Source organism: Bos javanicus, chromosome 7 (genome assembly GCF_032452875.1).
Source record: "Bos javanicus breed banteng chromosome 7, ARS-OSU_banteng_1.0, whole genome shotgun sequence".
NCBI classification, from domain to species: Eukaryota; Metazoa; Chordata; class Mammalia; order Artiodactyla; family Bovidae; genus Bos; species Bos javanicus.
This window is the reverse complement of record NC_083874.1, coordinates 6852686-6869301: the sequence shown is the minus strand read 5'-3', so window position 1 is coordinate 6869301 and position 16616 is coordinate 6852686. Positions and strand designations below refer to the sequence as shown.

Genomic DNA, 16616 nt, shown 5'->3' with positions numbered 1-16616 from the left:
GCTCTTTAGTTCCTTTTATAGAATTTTAGAATCCACTTGCTTTGGGGTTTTGATTGGAATTGAGTTAAATAACTCTGTTAAATCAATTTGGAGAGATTTGATATCTTTAGTATATTAAGTCTCACAATCCATGAGAAATATGTCTCTCTCTATATATTTAGATAATATTTTATTTCTTTCATCAACATTTTATAGTTTTTACCATGTACAAATTTTCATGTTAGATTTACACCTGAGTATTTCATTTTGGGGAAGCTATTGCAAATTGCTTATTTTTAATTTTATTTGTTAGAATTCACCTGTAAAACTATCTGAGCCTGGAGATTTCTTTTTCAGAGTATTTTTCACTACAGATTTCAATTATATAACAGCTGTAGGATGGATTAGGTTTTCTGTTTCATCTTGAGTGAGTTTTGGTAGTTTGTGGTTTTTAAGAAATTGGTCTGTTTCATCTAAGTCAGAGTTCATATGCAGTGTTGTTTGTAGTATTCCCTTATTAGCTTTTTAATATGTGCAAGGTCTGTACTGACACCGCTCTTTCATTTCTGATATTGGTAATTTATGTTGTCTTTCTTTTCTCTTTGTCACTCTTAGGAGAGGTTTATCTGTTTCGTTGACCTACACAAAGAATCGGCTTTGATTTCATCGATTTCCCCTATTGTCTTTCTGTTTCAATTACATTGACTTCTGCTTTTGTCTTCCTTGTGATTTTGGCTCACTTTGCTCTTCTTTTGCTAGCTTTTTAAAGTGGTACCTGAAGATACTTGCCGGGGTCCTGCCCCGGCTGATCCAGGGTATTCGAAGCGGGGACGGCGTCGGCGACCTATTTGTTTAAATATTTTATCAAAGATATAAAGAGTACTAGGATGAGGATAGCTCAGTAGGAAAATTCAGTGGAGAAAAGAGGCTGAGTAGCTTGGTTTACGCGGGAGACCAATAAAACTTCAAGACAAGAAGTTTGCACCACTTACGCAGGCCGCAGGCGTCCTTCCGTTCTCCCGAAGGAGAGGAGACACTGAGGCCTCCCCGGTCGGATCTTAGAAGCCCAGGCATAATTAGTAAGCATGGTGGGTTCCGCGCTTCAGATGGAGACTCAACCAGAGTGAGAGAGAGAGCGACATGGGGAGACCAGTATTTCGAGAAACTGATCCCAATTTTTTATTTTCCATGGTCTACTTTTATACACTGAGATGTTATGCAAAAGTCACACGGGGTCAGCAGTCCTGACTTTTATCAAAGTCAGGTGCTTCATACAAATGTATACAGAGGTCTTAGGGGTGTTACATCATCTTCTGGCCAGGGGGCCTGCTGACAATTTATGACCCTCTCCTTGTGACAGCGGTCAGTCAACCAGGACACTTATTTCTCCAGGGGTGATTATCCTTAAAACAGACGCCACCCAAATAAAGTTACATTCCTATAGGGTGAGGGTGTAGTGGGTTTTAGTTAAGGAAAGAATTTACTTAGCCTAAGGTCTAACGTGATTAATATCAAAGGTTAATACTTATTTCTTCTATATACTCATTAAGGTGTGTAAGGGCAGGGGATGTGGAGACTTAGCAACAAACATTGGCTCAACAAATGAAAAACCCTTCACCAATACAGTTTCTAATCAGCCCATTATACTTATACTAATAGTTTTCTAACTTTTCTAAGGAACCTGTTTTTAGAAGGTTTAAAGCATCTCGTGCCTCTCACAGTTGGGAGGCTGTGAGCGATCACATGTGGCCGGACAAGGCTGTCAGGCAGGCCAGAGAACCTTCAGAGGAGTTTGTAGGTTAAAACACTCTTGTCACGCCCAGGAGTTTTTATTAACTGGAGCTCTAGGTTAACTCCTTCTCCGAAAGAGGTGGTGGGGGACAGCCCCTCATAAAGTCAGAGGTGTAGGTGAGAGCACAAAGTAGTAAAGTAGGCAGGCTCTGGTTATGGGGGTAGATGCTCGAGGATTTCCAGGGGGACTCCTGAGGCTCGATCCCGCCTTTGCATATGTCGAGCCTCCTTCCTCATGACCTTTGCCATGGGCGGAGTACCTTACTCTGGCCCCCAACAGATACTAATTTGAAGTCTTTTTTCTTTCTAATACAAACATTTAATGCTATAAATTTCTCTCTAAGCACTGCTTTAGCTGTATTCTAGACTGATAACATTGGGTTTTCATTTTTGTTGAAGATATTTTCACATTTTCCTGGAGACTTCCATTGACCCATGGATTACTTAATGAAAGTGTGTTGTTTAATTTCTAAATGTTTACAGATTTTTCTGTTATCTTGTCATTGACTTTTAATTCTGTTATTGTCTGAGAATATAGTTTATATTACTGTCAGTTCTTTAAAGTTTGTTAAGATTAGTGATCCAAAATATGATCGATCTGTCTGGGTGAATGTCCATGTACATTTGAAAAAAGTGTACATTCTGCCCTTTTTGGAGAGAGTGTTCTGTAAATACCAGTTAAACTTGAACACTTGTCGTGTTCCATTTTGTTTCTTCACTCTTGTCATTTTTTCTTTGTATAGTTTTTTTTAGTGGTTGCTATAAAATACATACTTTCTTATCATTTACTTAGAGTGAATATTTTACAACTTTATTTGAAATTTAGAAACTTTACTACCCCATTGTAGAGTTGTCCTATACAATTGTCTCTCTATACTGAAAACCGTATTAGTGTTAAACATTTTTGCTTTCAATTACCAAGCATACTTTAAAGAACTGAGGAGGAAAAGAAGACTCTCTACCTTATTTTCCCAGGTATTTACTGTTCCTGCTGCTCTCCCCTCACTCCCAGTTTTCCAGGTTTCCTTCTGGTACAGTTTTCCTTCTGTCTAAAATGCTCCTTTTAGCAGTTCTTTCAGAACAGGGCAACAGGCTACAGAGTCCCTTGGTTTTCCTTCCTCTGAGAATGTCTTCATTTCACCTTCTTTCCAGAAGGATGCTGTCACTGGATATCAAATTCTGGGTTGACAGCTCTCCTTTAGTACCTTAAAAACGTTGTACCACTTCCTTCTGGGCTCACTGATTTCTGATGAAAATCCAGTCACTCACATCAGTATTCCCCTGTAGGTAATAATAGTATGTAGTTTTTCTCTGGCCGCTTTTCAGATTTTTCCTTTGTCTTTAGTTTTCAGCAGATAGTTTATGATGTGTCTAGGTATGGATATTTTTGAGTTCCTGCTGTTTGGGTTTTGTTCAGCTCCTTGGATCTATAGACTTATGTATTTCACCAAACTTGAGATGTTTTTATTCATCATTTCTTCAAATATGTTTTTACTGTTTCACTCTTGTTTCCTTCTGGACCCCAGTAACATAAATGGTAGCCCTTTTGTGATTGTCCCCAGGGTCTCTGAGCCTCTGTTCATTCTGCTCCATCTTTCTTTCTGTTGTTTAGATTGAATAATTCCTGTTGATCAGCTTTCAAGTTCACTGGCCCTTTTCCTACTATGTTATCTCCATTCTGCTCTTGAGCCCATCCAGTGAGTTTTTAATTTGTTACTGTATTTTTCGGATCTAAGATTTCCATTTGATCCTTCTCCTTATAGTCTTACTTCTTTCCTGAGACTTTCTAGTTTGACATTTGTTGTAAGAGTATTTGCGATTTTTCCCATAGTGGTTTAAAGTCTTCTTCATAGAATCACAACATCCATGTCAATATTGGTGTCTGTTGATTGTATTTTCATGTGAGCTGAAATTTTCATGGTTCTTTGTATGCTACGTAATTTTAGGTTATATGTTGCGGTAGGATTCTAGGTCTTATTTAAATTATACTGAAAATGGTGATTTTTTTTGGTTTGTTTTAGCTGACAATTGACCTGGTTAGGTTCAGGCCATAAGTTTCAGTCTATGAGCCATGAGTATCAGTTCAGTTTTCAAAGCCTTTGTGCCCTTTGCTTTTGCATCTGTTCCAAATATGCAGCATCCAGCGGTCCATCTGGGCCTGGGAACAGTTTGGTTCTCAAGGCCTTTGGCCGTAGGATCTTGTCTGTGCACACCTGGTTCTAGAGAGGTCTGGAGACATAAACAACTTCCTGAGGTTGCTCTCCTGAACCTCTCACTGTCTGCTGTATACCTGTGCTCTCTGGCTGCCTGGGCCTTCCTTTCTTGGGTCTGTAGCCAAAAACTTAGGCCTCTAGATGCCTCCTCTTGTGCTGGTCTGCACTTGGGCTGGAATCCTAGGTTTAGCACCCCCACCCCTGGAAAAGCAGCTCAGTTGCCTGGGCCCCAGACAGCCGTGAGAAAACTGAAAGGGGGGAGAAACGGGGGATTTCCGTATTCCCTCTGAGTGGCAGGAGTTCCCCTTCCGGCCCTGAAGTCAGAACTAGAGGCTTCTGCAAGCTCTGGCTACACCCCACTGCTCAGTTCCACTCCCAGGCCTCTGCTGCACCTTCACGTCACGGTGGGCGGGAGACACTGCCCGTCCGGCCAGCTCTTCTGGATCCGCCTTTTTGGTCTCCCAATAGTTGCCCATGCATTCTGCCCAGGTTTTTTGTTGTTGCTGATTTTTAACTGTATTTAATTAATTAACGTGCTGTGTCTGTGTTAATGCTTGGGCTGTTCTCTAGTTGCAGCGCACGGGCGTCTCACTGCAGTGGCTTCTCTTGTCGTGGGGCACAGGTTCTAGGGTGTGTGGGCTTCAATAGTCACAGTTCCCAGGCTCAGCAGTTGTGGCGTATGGGCTTAGTTGCTCTGCAACTAAGGGATGATGTGGGATCTTCCTAGATCAAGGGTCAACCCTGCGTCTCCTGCATTGGCAGGTGGATTCTTTACCACTGAGCCATCAGGGAAACGCCCTGCCCAGATTTTATAGCTGTGGTCTGTGGCAGAGAACGGGTGATGCGAGCCAATTCCATCTCACCTGCAGCCTGCCTGTCTCCACACAGAAGACCTCCACTCCCAGTACTTGGGCAAACCAGGGCAGACTGGGCCAAACCCGTCACATGGGCTGCTTAGGTTTGCCCATTTTTGGCTGTTCCAGCCAGTGCAGAAATGAGCATGATTGCTCACCCTCATGTGTGTTTGGGCATCTCCCTTACCTGGGCAGGATCTCTGGAGGGCTGAGTGCCCAGGCGTGGAATTCCTGAGTGAGACACTTTCCAAAAAATTCTTCCAGTGGACTGCATGTAAATGTATCTCCCATCTTTATTTTCTAAGCCTTGAGGTGACAGTGGCTCACTGCACTCCCCTCCTGCCGGAGGACCTTCATCTGGATCATTTACTGAGCCCAGACATGTTCTCAGGTGTCCTGAGGTGGAGAAGCAAATCCCAGGGAGCAGTTTGTAAGCAGCTGCCCAGGAGAGCGCTGGGAGCTCCGGGCTGCCCCAGCCCCTGTGTCCGCACACATGGCACCGTCCAGGGAGCCCTGTCCTCTCATACAAGGGGCAGCACGAGGCAGTGTGGGCATCCCAGGCATGTTAGAGCACACCTTCCTGAGTCTGACGGCAGAGCTGGCGGCCTCCAAAATCAACACTGGCCTCCAGATTCTGAAAATCTGGTTCTACAGGTATAATTAGCAGCCATATTGCTGACACTCGGCTCTTCCACGCTTGCCCTGGGACGGCGCCGACTTTGGGCCGCCTGTCACGGCCAGCATTGGCCTTAAAGGCTGCATGGCTTTTGTGTCTACTTCCCAAGCCTCCTTTGCCATCGTTCAGCTCTAGAGGGCTGCACAGTACCCCCTCCCCCAGGGGGGATAGCCCCCCAGAGAAGGAGAACTCAGGACAGTTGGGGGGAGCACTGAGAACCCGCAGAGTAAGGCGGTGGCGTGCCAGCTGCCCAGAGCTCAGGGGTGAGGGGCCATGTCTGCACGGACTCACGAGTGCGCGCTGCCCCAGGCACCGTCCTCACGCTGGACCCCGCAGTGAGCAGCCCTACCCGACTCTCACCAGGGTGTGGATGGAGGTGGACGGGCAGGCAGATGGGGGTCAGGTCACGCGCTGCCTGCTGAGGCAAGGACAGCGGGAGGCCAGCGAGGTCAGAGCGTGGTGAGTGACGGGAGGTGGCAGGGCCTCCCGTGCTGTTTTGTGCCTTTTTCTGAGTCACTTCCCTCAGAGGTGAAGGTCTCCCATGCCTGCCCATGGCACTTCCAGATATTTGAGTTAAAGACTGAACAGATTTTCCTGCTTCTCTGCAGAAATCAGGGGGTCAGGGCCTCCAAGGAGTGGCCCGTGTGGCCCTAGGGCTCTGAGTTTGCTTTGCTTGCCGGTGTGGATGTGGCATCCTCACAGAAGGGCACTCTGGGGTGGCGGGCTGGGCTGCGGCCCCAGAACCTCTGCCAGCTGCTCCGTGCCTCAGTGTCCTCATCTCTAAAATGGGCCATGGAGATGTGCTGCAGCAGCCCGGCTCCCTCCAGACACCCCCCGGGTTTACCCATCGTCCTGCTGTGATGTTTATTCCATTTATTTATAAAAATGTATGTATTTTTAACTGAAGGATAATTGATTTACAGTACTGTGATGGTTTCTGCCATACATGTGCATACCTGTGGATCAGCCATAGGACCCACCCCTCTAGGTTGTCACGGAGCGCTGGGTTGCGCTCCCTGCGTCATGCAGCAGGTTCCCGCCGGCTGTCCATTTTCCACACGGTGGTGTATGTTTCCCTTCTGTGTGCCATCTCATTCATCCCACCCTTTCTTTCCCCGGCTGTGTCCACAAGGCTGTTTCCTGTGTGCTGTGATTTTCAGTTGCACTCTCAGATGCCTTCCAGTCTGCACAGGAGTTAAAAGTCGCCCGAGTCTCTGCCCCTCCCGGTCAAGGAGGAACTGCCCAGGCAGTGTTAGAGCTGGGATTGTATTTGCTTAAGTGTAATTGTTACTTTGCATCAGACCTCAGAGCAGCCCTGGGAGCAGGACCCAGGCAGCTCCATCTTCAACAAGCCCTAGGCTCACCTAGAACATAAAGTAGCCTCACCTGGCCCATGAAGAAATAGATTTCCGGAAAGTGAGTCCGCTCTGCTCTGAGAAAAGCTCACAGAGCCCAGTAGATGAGCAGACACTGATAGAATCCCTGCCCAGGCCAGCCAAGCACACAGCCTCCAGCCACCAGGTCTGCCCTGGGCATCCTAGGGCACCTCAGAGGGGTCAGTGTGTGAAAGAGCCCCCAAAAGGATTCCAGGCACAGCATCAGCTGGCCCATCCAAGAGGGAGGAGCCTGCTGTGGCCTGAGACCTAGAGGGCAGGGCCCATGGGTGTCTGCCTTCCAGGTCTGCCCTGACACTGCCTCCTCAGCTCAGGGGACAGGGAAGGGCTTCGCTAGTGGGAGTGGCCGGGAGGGTCACACAGCGTGGTGAGGGACAGTGGCCGCTGGCACGGGGCCTCCCCTCACCCCCGGCCCCCCAACCGCCCAGGTCAGTGCCAACGGGAACGTCCTGCGCAGTGAGATTGTAGGCTCCATCAAGATGCGCGTCTTCCTGTCCGGCATGCCTGAGCTGCGCCTGGGGCTCAACGACAAGGTCCTCTTCGACAACACGGGCCGTGAGTACCCTGCCCAGGCCCGGGAGCGTCCTCCTGAGTGGTCAACAAGTTCACCTTAGGCATATTGCCTTAGAAACATTGTCGCGTTGTTTACAGTGGTAAAAACTGGTCAGCTAACGCCTGGGCCTGGAGGACACGGGGGAGTGAAAAATCCTCCAGTCCAGTCCCCGTGTCGCCTCTCAGGCCAGACGTGCAGATGGGCACCTCGGTGGTCACACAGAAGGTCCTCAGCCCCACCCTCCTGCAGGGACTGCAGGGCTCGTCTCCTCCTGGGCCCAGTTTCTGTCCTCACCCCTGGCGTTGGGGCTGGGCTGTGCAGAAACCACAACAGCGGCTCAAGCTCGCCCTGCCTGGCTTGGGTATAATGTTTTGTGGAGTGGCAGCCTGGGATAGCCTCAGAAGCCCAGGGCTGCTCGGGCTCTGGTGTTCCCAAGCTTGACCTCCAGCCTCCCCTCCCACCCACAGGAAGGTTGTCATAGTTACATCAGCAGTAGCGCTCGTGAGGGTCTCTCAGACATCCACCCAGCAGAGCAGCTCCCCTCCCAGGACTGGGCCCGACCCTCAGCCTCTCTGGGCCGAGAAACTGAGATGGGATCCCAGGGACTACAGGCCCAGGGCCCTCAGGGGACCCCGAGTCATCCCTGAGCACGCCCAGTGGGGTCTGTTCGTCATTCAGCAAACACGTCCCAGGCAGCACCCTAGGCTAGGGGCTCAGAATGAACCGCCCACCAGCTCTGCCCTCAGCCCAGTGTTGAGATGTGATGGGGCTTCCTAGGGGTGAGGAGAGGTGGGGATGCCTGTCTCAAGAGCCAGCCACCTTGGTGTTTGTGGCCCAAGACGCTCTCACAGATTTGGAAGCAGCTCTGCTCTGCAGGGCTGGGCCCCAGACAGAGGGGCACCATTGCTGAGAGAGTGGCCCTGGGGACCCAGGGTCTGCCTGTCACGCCCTCACACCCCCACTCCCTGCAGGTGGCAAAAGCAAGTCCGTGGAGCTGGAGGACGTGAAGTTCCACCAGTGTGTGCGGCTCTCGCGCTTTGAGAACGACCGCACCATCTCCTTCATCCCGCCCGACGGCGAGTTCGAGCTCATGTCCTACCGCCTCAACACGCACGTGAGTGCACAGTCGCCGGCGCCTGGGCCCCAGACTCCCACCCCCGCCTCACCCCGGCAGCGCCCCCCTTCCCTGCTGGGTGGGAGCCACCGCCTCCATGGTGAGTCTTGGGTCTGTGAGGTGATCCGTGGGACGGGCACAGTGCCCCAGGGGCAGCCGGGCTCCAAGGAGCCTGCTTGTCAACACGAGGCTCCGAACTTTGAGGAGGTCAGACCCTTTGCACCATTGCCCCCTTTCCCCAGCAGCGCCCCAGAGTGTCCTCTGTGATGCTTTCTGCATTCTCTCTCTGTTCTGACCCATCCTGGCACCGGCTTGGATTCTCCCAAGAGCCCCGGTGCTGGGCTCACACCAGGCCCAGTGGTCACTTGCCCTGTTTCCCCTCTGTGAAAGGGAGCTTTGTAAAACAACTAGGCGAGAGCGCCATGTTCCCTCTCCCCGACAGGTCAAGCCCTTGATCTGGATCGAGTCCGTGATTGAAAAGCATTCCCACAGCCGCATCGAGTACATGATCAAGGTGCGTGTGCGTCCTGCACGCAGCGTCAGCCGGATGTGCAGGGTGTAAGAGAGGGGGACGTGGGTGGCCCCGCGTGGTATGGGCTTTCCGGAATCTCTGGCCTGTCTAGCGCCTTTGACACAGGGTCCTAACGCAGAACTGGGGGCACACGGGGGCTCTTGTGAGCCCTGCCCCGGCGCTGAACCTGTGGCTGCCATCCACGTTGTCTCCCTGTGAGCTCGCCGAGAGTGGGCCTGGGACACGGGACACACCCCCCAGGTACTAGGTGCTGCCACCGTGGAAGCAGGCTGTGACTGAGTGTCCAGGTGGCACACATCTGCCACCCAGTGACCTCATCCATCCCAGGCCAGTCCGGGTGACGCAGACATTGTCCCCGGAGGCCATGACCGCAGAGAAGGATGGGAAGCCCCAAAGGCTGAGGAGACAGGCGGGTAGAGGTTACCTTCCAAAGTTGAGCTTAAAGAAAACCTCAGAGGGCAGGAGAGGCTGGGGGAATCCCACAGGCTAGGGGTTTGTGGCCCTTGGGGAGCAGGCTGAGTGGGAGCTGGGCTGTCTCACCGTCACCCTCCACACCCTTGGCCCCACTGCCTCATCTCCAGGCCAAGAGCCAGTTCAAGCGGCGATCAACAGCCAACAATGTGGAAATCCACATCCCTGTGCCCAATGATGCCGACTCACCCAAGTTCAAGACGACAGTGGGGAGCGTCAAGTGGGTGCCCGAGAACAGTGAGATCGTTTGGTCCATCAAGTCCTTCCCGGTGAGCACCGTCTCGGCAGGGCACCCCCCAGACCCTCACCCACACCCGCCTGCTCCCTGGGTTCCACACAGCGTGGCAGCCTGACCAGTGCGGGCCCCTCAAGCCCACGGCCGGGATCCCCGCCTGCGGCCTCAGGGAGGCTCAGAAGGGAGGGTGGGTGGAGAACAGGGGCGGGTGGGGTGGGGGTGTTCCACCTTCGTCTTGTGCGTGCACCCGCCTGTCTCCAGAGTCAGGTTAGCACCCCCGCCCCACCCTCCCGTTGCCCTTCTTTCTCTGCCTGCCGCTCCTGTTTGGAACTCAGCTTGCCTCCAGGGGCGCAGACTGCCTGCCTTGGGGGCAGAGCAGCACCAGCTCCAGGAACATAGAGCACCTGCTGCCCGACCCACAAGCTGGCATGGCCGCCTGGCTGGTGTTCAGGATTTCGAGCTCTTGAGTCTGGGTTTGTGGGCAGAGTGCCCAGGGACTGGAAGGCAGGAATGAGGCTGCACGGACTGCACGTTCCTCATGGTAAAAAGACGCGGTGCCTTTTCCCTTTGTCTCGGGGCCGTTTGTGTTCCTTGCTCTGGAAACTGTAGTAGCTGTCCTTTGCTCACTTTTCTGTCAAGTTTGGTCACTTTCCTGTTGGTTTCCAAAAGCCGTTTGCACACGGGCAGGTGAGCACTTTTCTCTGACAGCAGTTGCAGAGGCTTTTCCTTAGTTTGCTGCTTGTCTTTCAGCCTTGCCTCTGGACTGTTTTCGCTTTGTAATCTTTTCTGATTGTGGTAGTTTTTTTTCAGTTCTCTTGGGTTCTTAGATATTCTTTCATATGTTTGCGGCAGTTGCAGTTACCCCTTTTCCTCTCCTATTCTTGGCCACCTTATGACTCCTGGCATCTCCCTGCTTCCATTGCTGTCTCCATGCCTATAAGTGGTGGTAGAGAGCAGCCTCCTGGCTTTGCCTCCAACCGGAACTGCTAGGGTTTCCCTTTTTCAGTGTCTTGCTGCTTTGGGCTGCAATTTATTCCAGTTCTGCTTTGCTGTGTTTTTAGCACAAAAGGGCAACAAATGTAGCCAAATGCCTCTTCAGTGTCTGTAAGTTCAGATATTAACACAGGATGGGTCTTGAACCGTCCTTGCATTCTGGCAAACTCCAGTTGATCATGATATGTCTTCTCTTTGATGTGCCATTAATGCTGTTGGTTAACATTGTATGTAGTATTTTTATATTGAGATTCATGACTAAGATTGACCTTTTTTTTGGTACCTCTATCTCAGGTGTCAATGTTGTACCTGTTTCATAGTTTTTTTGGTCTCCCTCTTCCATGCTGCAGAACAGCTTTAAAGTGGCCCTGAGATCATCTGGCCTTGAGGGGATTGATAGATTTGGCTGTGTATGGCCATCTGTCTCTCTGATACTCTTTCTAACTCATCTGTGGAAATTAGGCCATTTCGAGTTTCTATTTCTGTTGGAGTCAGTTTGGGTAAATTTTTATTTTCCTACAAAATTATCCATCCTAACCAGGTTTTCAAATTTGCCTACACAGAGTTGTAGAAAGGAGTTTCTTTTTCCCCTTCTCTTATGACAGTGACTTCTCCCTTGTTATATCTTATTTTGCATTTTTGTTACTTCTTTTCCTTGATAAGGTTACCTAGTGGTTTATCTATTTTTTTTCCAGATTCACTTTTTAGTTTGTTTGTCATATTTTTCAGTTTTGTAAGTCTTTAATTTCTTCATCCTTTGTCCTGATTTTCAAGTTTTAAAAATTTTATTATTTTCTTTTAAAATTTGTATTGATATAAATATTTAAACCACAGATATTCTTCTGAACCCTGCCTTAGCTATATAACCCATAGAACGGGCATGTAATATTTGGTACTATTATCTAGAAATTCTGTAATCGAATGAGTATTTTTTCGTTTTGTTTGTTTTCTGTTTTTCTGGTCAAAGGGACTTTTCTTTTCCATTTTATCTTCACTTTGAGTTTGGTGCACTGAGGTTAGAAAAGGTTATTCATGCTATTCTGCTTATAAGATGTATTGAAGTATTCATTGTGTGTTAATATAAGGTCAAAGTTTGTGAATATCCCACATGTACTTGAGAAGACAAGGCCTCTGTAACTGGGGTAGAGAACTTGACACAAGCACCGTGAGGTCTGCTATGATGCCATGACGGCATCAGCCACACAGAGAGCTGGGCCAGCTCTGCCTTCCTCTGGTTCCTGTCTCCTCTCTCGTAGCATCTGCTTCACAGCAGTTGTGCGTGTTACCTGGTGCATAGACACTCATAACTACTGTGTCTTCCCTGTGGATTTGTAGGACAGCAGCCTTTCGGGCTGTGAACAGTTGTCCTCTGCACCTGGAATTCTTTGCCCTTAATTCTCCCCTGTGGCAGCAGTCCTGCTGTGCTTTTTTTTTTTTTTAATCTTTTTTAAAAACATTTTTGGTTGCGCTGGGTCTTCATTGCTATGCACGGGCTTTCTCTAATTATGGTGAGTGAAGGCTACCCTCTAGTTGCTGTGCATAGGCTCTCATTGCAGGGGCTTCTCTCCTGTTGCAGAGCACAGGCTTCAGTAGTTCAGTTGCAGCTTGCAGGCTGTAGAATGTGGGCTCAGCAGTTGTGGTGCATTGGCTCAGTTGCCTTGCAGCATGTGAGATCGTCCCCAACAGGGATCAAATCTGTCCCCTGCATTGGTCAGCAGATTCTGAACCACTGGACTGCAGGGAAGCCCAGCCCTGCTCTGCTTTGTTTGACTTTAGCCAGCATGCCTTCACCCATTCTTTCTACTGGTTTCGTCTTTCTGACTCTGCTTTTACAGTGGAGAGATGGGTTTTGGTCTGTGAGCCAGTCTCCAAGTCTCATTAACAGAGGAAATTAAAGCCATTTACATGGACATGACTGACAAAGGTAGGCTTGCAGACTTCTGCCACCCGCCGGGGAGGGCCCACCTCTGCATATTCTTTTGCTTTCATTTTCCTCTTGGTTTTTATAAAGCTGAGGTTTTTGGTCTGGTTATTGTTTCATGCACAGGCTGATGCAGCTGGTTTTATTCCTTTGCTGCCTGCTTTGTCTATTTTTTTACATAATTTTATTTATTTGGGGCTGTGCTGGGTCTTCGCTGCTGCGTGGACTTTCCTCTAGTTTCGGTAAACAGGAACAGGGGCCACTCTTCAGTTGTGGTGCTGGGCTTCTCATTGCGGTGGCTCCTCTTGTCGTGGAGCACAGGTCTAGGGTGTGTGGGCTCAGTAGTTGCGGTTCCTCGGCTGTAGGGCACAGGTTCCACAGCTGTGGAGCATGGGCTTAGTTGCTCCACAGCCTGTGGGATCTTCCCAGATCAGGGATCGATTCTGTGTCTCCTGCGTTGGCAAGCACTCTTTACCACTGAGCCACCAGGGAAGCCCTGCTTTGTCTGTTGCTGAGACTGCGTTATTCTCCCCTTGTCCCAGAATCTTCACTGAGCACACAGCACCAAGTCAGGCAGAGTCCACACGCCTGCACTGATGAGCAGATCCTGACCACTCACTTCATCCCTAGAAGGGGGGGCTGAGCACTGGGGAGGCAGAGCTCTGTGCTGCTCTGCCGAGGCCATGCAAAGGCAGCCCTGGTCAGCAGTGACTCATGTTGCCAAAGGCCTGAGGATCAAAACCCTCTGTGTCCTGTTGTGATGGGAGCTGCATTTCCTACTGTTCCCTGCAGTTCTGTGTTACTCACCAGGCCCTGGGACAACCAGGCCAGGACTCCTGACCCCTCACAACTGAGAGTTCAGTCTCTGAGTCGTGTCCGATTCTTTGCAACCCCGTGGACTGTAGCCTGCTAGGCTCCCCTGTCCATGGGATTTCCCAGGCAAGAATACTGGAGTGGGTGGCCATTTCCTTCTCCAGGGGATCTTCCTGATCCAGGGATCGAACCAGCATCTCCTGCATTGGCAGGTGGATTCTTTACCACTGCACCAGCAGGGAAGCCATTCCTTCCCCCACTACAAGTCCCATCTCTGGAGTCATTGTTCAGCTCCCCGGACCAGAGCCTTTCCCTTCCAGGGGAAGACCTAGGGCCAGCTCATGAGTCCCAGGCAGCCCTGTCGCCCCCTGCCAGTGCTCGCTCTTCCTGTCCCTTCTTCCTCCCCAAGCCCTAGTGTTCTTTTCCTTGACGCAACTAGGCTTCTGTGCCTGGGAACTTGTAGAAGTTTCTCTTCATCCTCAGAATTAGAGGACTAATTTTCCCCAGCGGGGCTGGTGTGGGTGTGAGTGTGTTGCAGGAGCCGAGGCCCTGAGTGACCACAGACCATGCAGGAAGGGACTCGTTGGCCAGGCCCGCAGCCTGGCATCCTCCAGGGGCAGCTGTTGGATGAACCTGCCAGGGTCTCCGCCTGACCATCTCCTCTGTGGTCTGCTCCCCCAGGGCGGTAAGGAGTACCTGATGCGGGCCCACTTTGGCCTGCCCAGCGTGGAGGCAGAGGACAAGGAGGGCAAGCCCCCAATCAGCGTCAAGTTCGAGATCCCCTACTTCACTACCTCTGGCATCCAGGTATGTGCCACCAGGGCTGCCGGGGCCCCAAAGCAGGCATGGACGGCCCAGTGGGGCCTCTCAGGGACCAGGCATCAGTCCAGGTTCAGAGGGTTAAAGGTGACAGACACCAGTGCAGCCAGTTAGCAAAGGGCGCTAGCTGACTTGTCCCGGGGCTCCAAGCTGCTCCCCAGCCCTGCCCATCTCCGTGGGCAGCCTGGCTCTGATGGAAAGAGGCCTGCAGTGGTCTTCTCAGACCTGACCTGTGCTCCAAGCTCAGAGATGCATTCAGCCCCCAAAACTATTGTTCACACACTTGCCACCGTGGGGCCCATTTTCCTGGGCACCTCCACGGAAGCCCTGTATGGGGCTGAAAACCCTGGGATTGGCCCCTTCTCTAGGAATCTGCTAGAGGGTCATGCCTGCGAGTGCACATCTGGCTCTTTGCCACACCTTCTAGAAGCATCTCCACCCTCCCTTGGCCTGAGTGTGATACAGACTAAGGTGCTTCGTCTCTCCCTGGCCCTCTCGGTCTCAGCCCAGCCCCGGGAGGAATGACTCGGTGGGCAGCCAGGAGCGGGGGTGGCGTGTGCATGCTTAGGGCCCTGGTACCTGTGCTGCAGGTGCGCTACCTGAAGATCATTGAGAAGAGTGGCTACCAGGCCTTACCGTGGGTTCGTTACATCACTCAGAATGGAGGTACGTGCGACCTGCCCATGGGGCAGGTGGGGGATGCTGAAAAGGTCCCTGGTGGGGGTGCCACTGTCCCCAGGGTGGTGCTCAGGGAGCAACCCCAGGGCCAGGGCAGGTGGGGCGGCCCCTCCTCTAGGGTCAGAGCAGACAATGGACGCCCCCCTCCCTCTTTCTAGATTACCAGCTCCGGACCCAGTGAAGGGCCGTCGTGGCCCACGCTCCCAGCATGGGGGCTCCTGGTGGAAGCGCCTGCCCAGCCTGCCAGAAGGAGGGGCTCCCCTGGACCCCGGCGCCCCTCCAGGCTCCACCCAGGGGCCCCTCCTCCAGGTGCACCTGCTCTGCCACCGCCGCTCTCACCTCCCAAGTCCCCTTTTCCCAGAAGAGGCTCATCTTCAAGAGGTCTTGTCTCTCAGCCCCTAAGTCAATTTGGGGGGAACGAAAGGCATCTTTCCCTCCAGAGGTCAAATACAGCCTCTGTGCTGTTCAGCTCCCAGTCACAAAAAGATTGGGAAGCGCTGCCCAGACCGCTCTTTGGCCGGGCTGGCAGGGCTGCCGTCGTGTTGCCATTGTGTTGAACGTTGTGGGTTTATCGAGCATTCCTAGATTTTGTCTCGGGCCATCGCTGTGTACGTGATCCTCATTGTCTGCGCCTCCCTCCCCCATCCTGAAGCTCTCAGGCAGCACTTAGCGAGGACAGGCTTCCTCTTCCTCACCCTCCTCCCCAGTGAGGCTGACACCGGGTCGCCCTCCCAGCGCCTGGCACTTCGACTGGAGGCTCCTGGTCTGGAGCTTTGAATAGAGACGCCTTCTCAGGGCCAGCCCGTGCCACATGATGCTGTCACTCAGCCACATCAGTGTTTGTCCCACCAGGGGAAGAGGGGTCCGGCGTGGGCCCCCAGCCTCAGAGGGTGGGGGTCCCAGGCCATCCCCATCTGTGTTTGGACACCACCGCCCCAACCTGGTCCGTGTTTGTGTCATGAATACATTAAACTCCATCGGTTAAACATGCTTTCCTTCTGGTGCAGCGTTGTGCTGATTCCTGGGTGCCCGGGAGAGGGGCGGGCTCACACCAACCTGGGTGTGGCACCAGTTCCTGGGACCCCTACATCCCCTGGGGAAGACGGGACCAGGCAATGAGCAAGCAGAGCCACTGCCCAGGGGCCTCCCAGAGGGGCTGCAGAGGGGAGGGCACACGGGCAGACTTTTCCATCTCGTCTGAGATGACTGTTACAGCCCTCAGCCCTCGGGCCACCAGCAACCCGCTCCCCTCCCCAGCCCGGTGGGCTTCCTCGAGTGTGTGGTCCTGCTGCCAGCAGCATCAGCATCCCCCTGCACACGCAGGTTCACAGGCGCCCTCCTTTACCCGCCGAGGCAGTCTCTGGAAATGGGGCCAGGAGACCGGCTCACAGGCTCTGCATGTGATTCATACGTGCCCTGGAGCCTGAGGACCGCTGCCTGGCCCATAGAGGGGGGTCTCGGCAGGGGCGTGGGCAGAAGACAGCTTGTCTGCCCACTGCAGTCACAGGCCTGCCCGTTCCTGCCTCCAGGGGCTATGTTTTCCTTTCCCTCTCCCATGTCACCCAGCTCCCCCTTGGAGG

General features: G+C 52.0%; 1 protein-coding gene across 4 annotated transcripts in view; it reads left to right on the top strand.

Annotated features, from left to right (window-relative positions):
* The window catches only part of AP1M1 (adaptor related protein complex 1 subunit mu 1), a 29874-nt gene extending 13847 nt beyond the window's left edge, over nucleotides 1-16027 (top strand). For all 4 annotated transcript variants that reach the window (XM_061421746.1, XM_061421748.1, XM_061421747.1 and 1 more), the window contains 7 exons: nucleotides 7336-7462; nucleotides 8432-8574; nucleotides 9017-9088; nucleotides 9688-9846; nucleotides 14221-14346; nucleotides 14949-15024; nucleotides 15195-16027. In XM_061421746.1, the coding sequence (XP_061277730.1) occupies nucleotides 7336-7462; nucleotides 8432-8574; nucleotides 9017-9088; nucleotides 9688-9846; nucleotides 14221-14346; nucleotides 14949-15024; nucleotides 15195-15217 (726 nt within the window). In that variant the 3' untranslated portion in view covers nucleotides 15218-16027. The remainder of the gene's footprint in view (nucleotides 1-7335; nucleotides 7463-8431; nucleotides 8575-9016; nucleotides 9089-9687; nucleotides 9847-14220; nucleotides 14347-14948; nucleotides 15025-15194) is intronic.
* The last annotated feature ends 589 nt before the right edge of the window (nucleotides 16028-16616 follow it).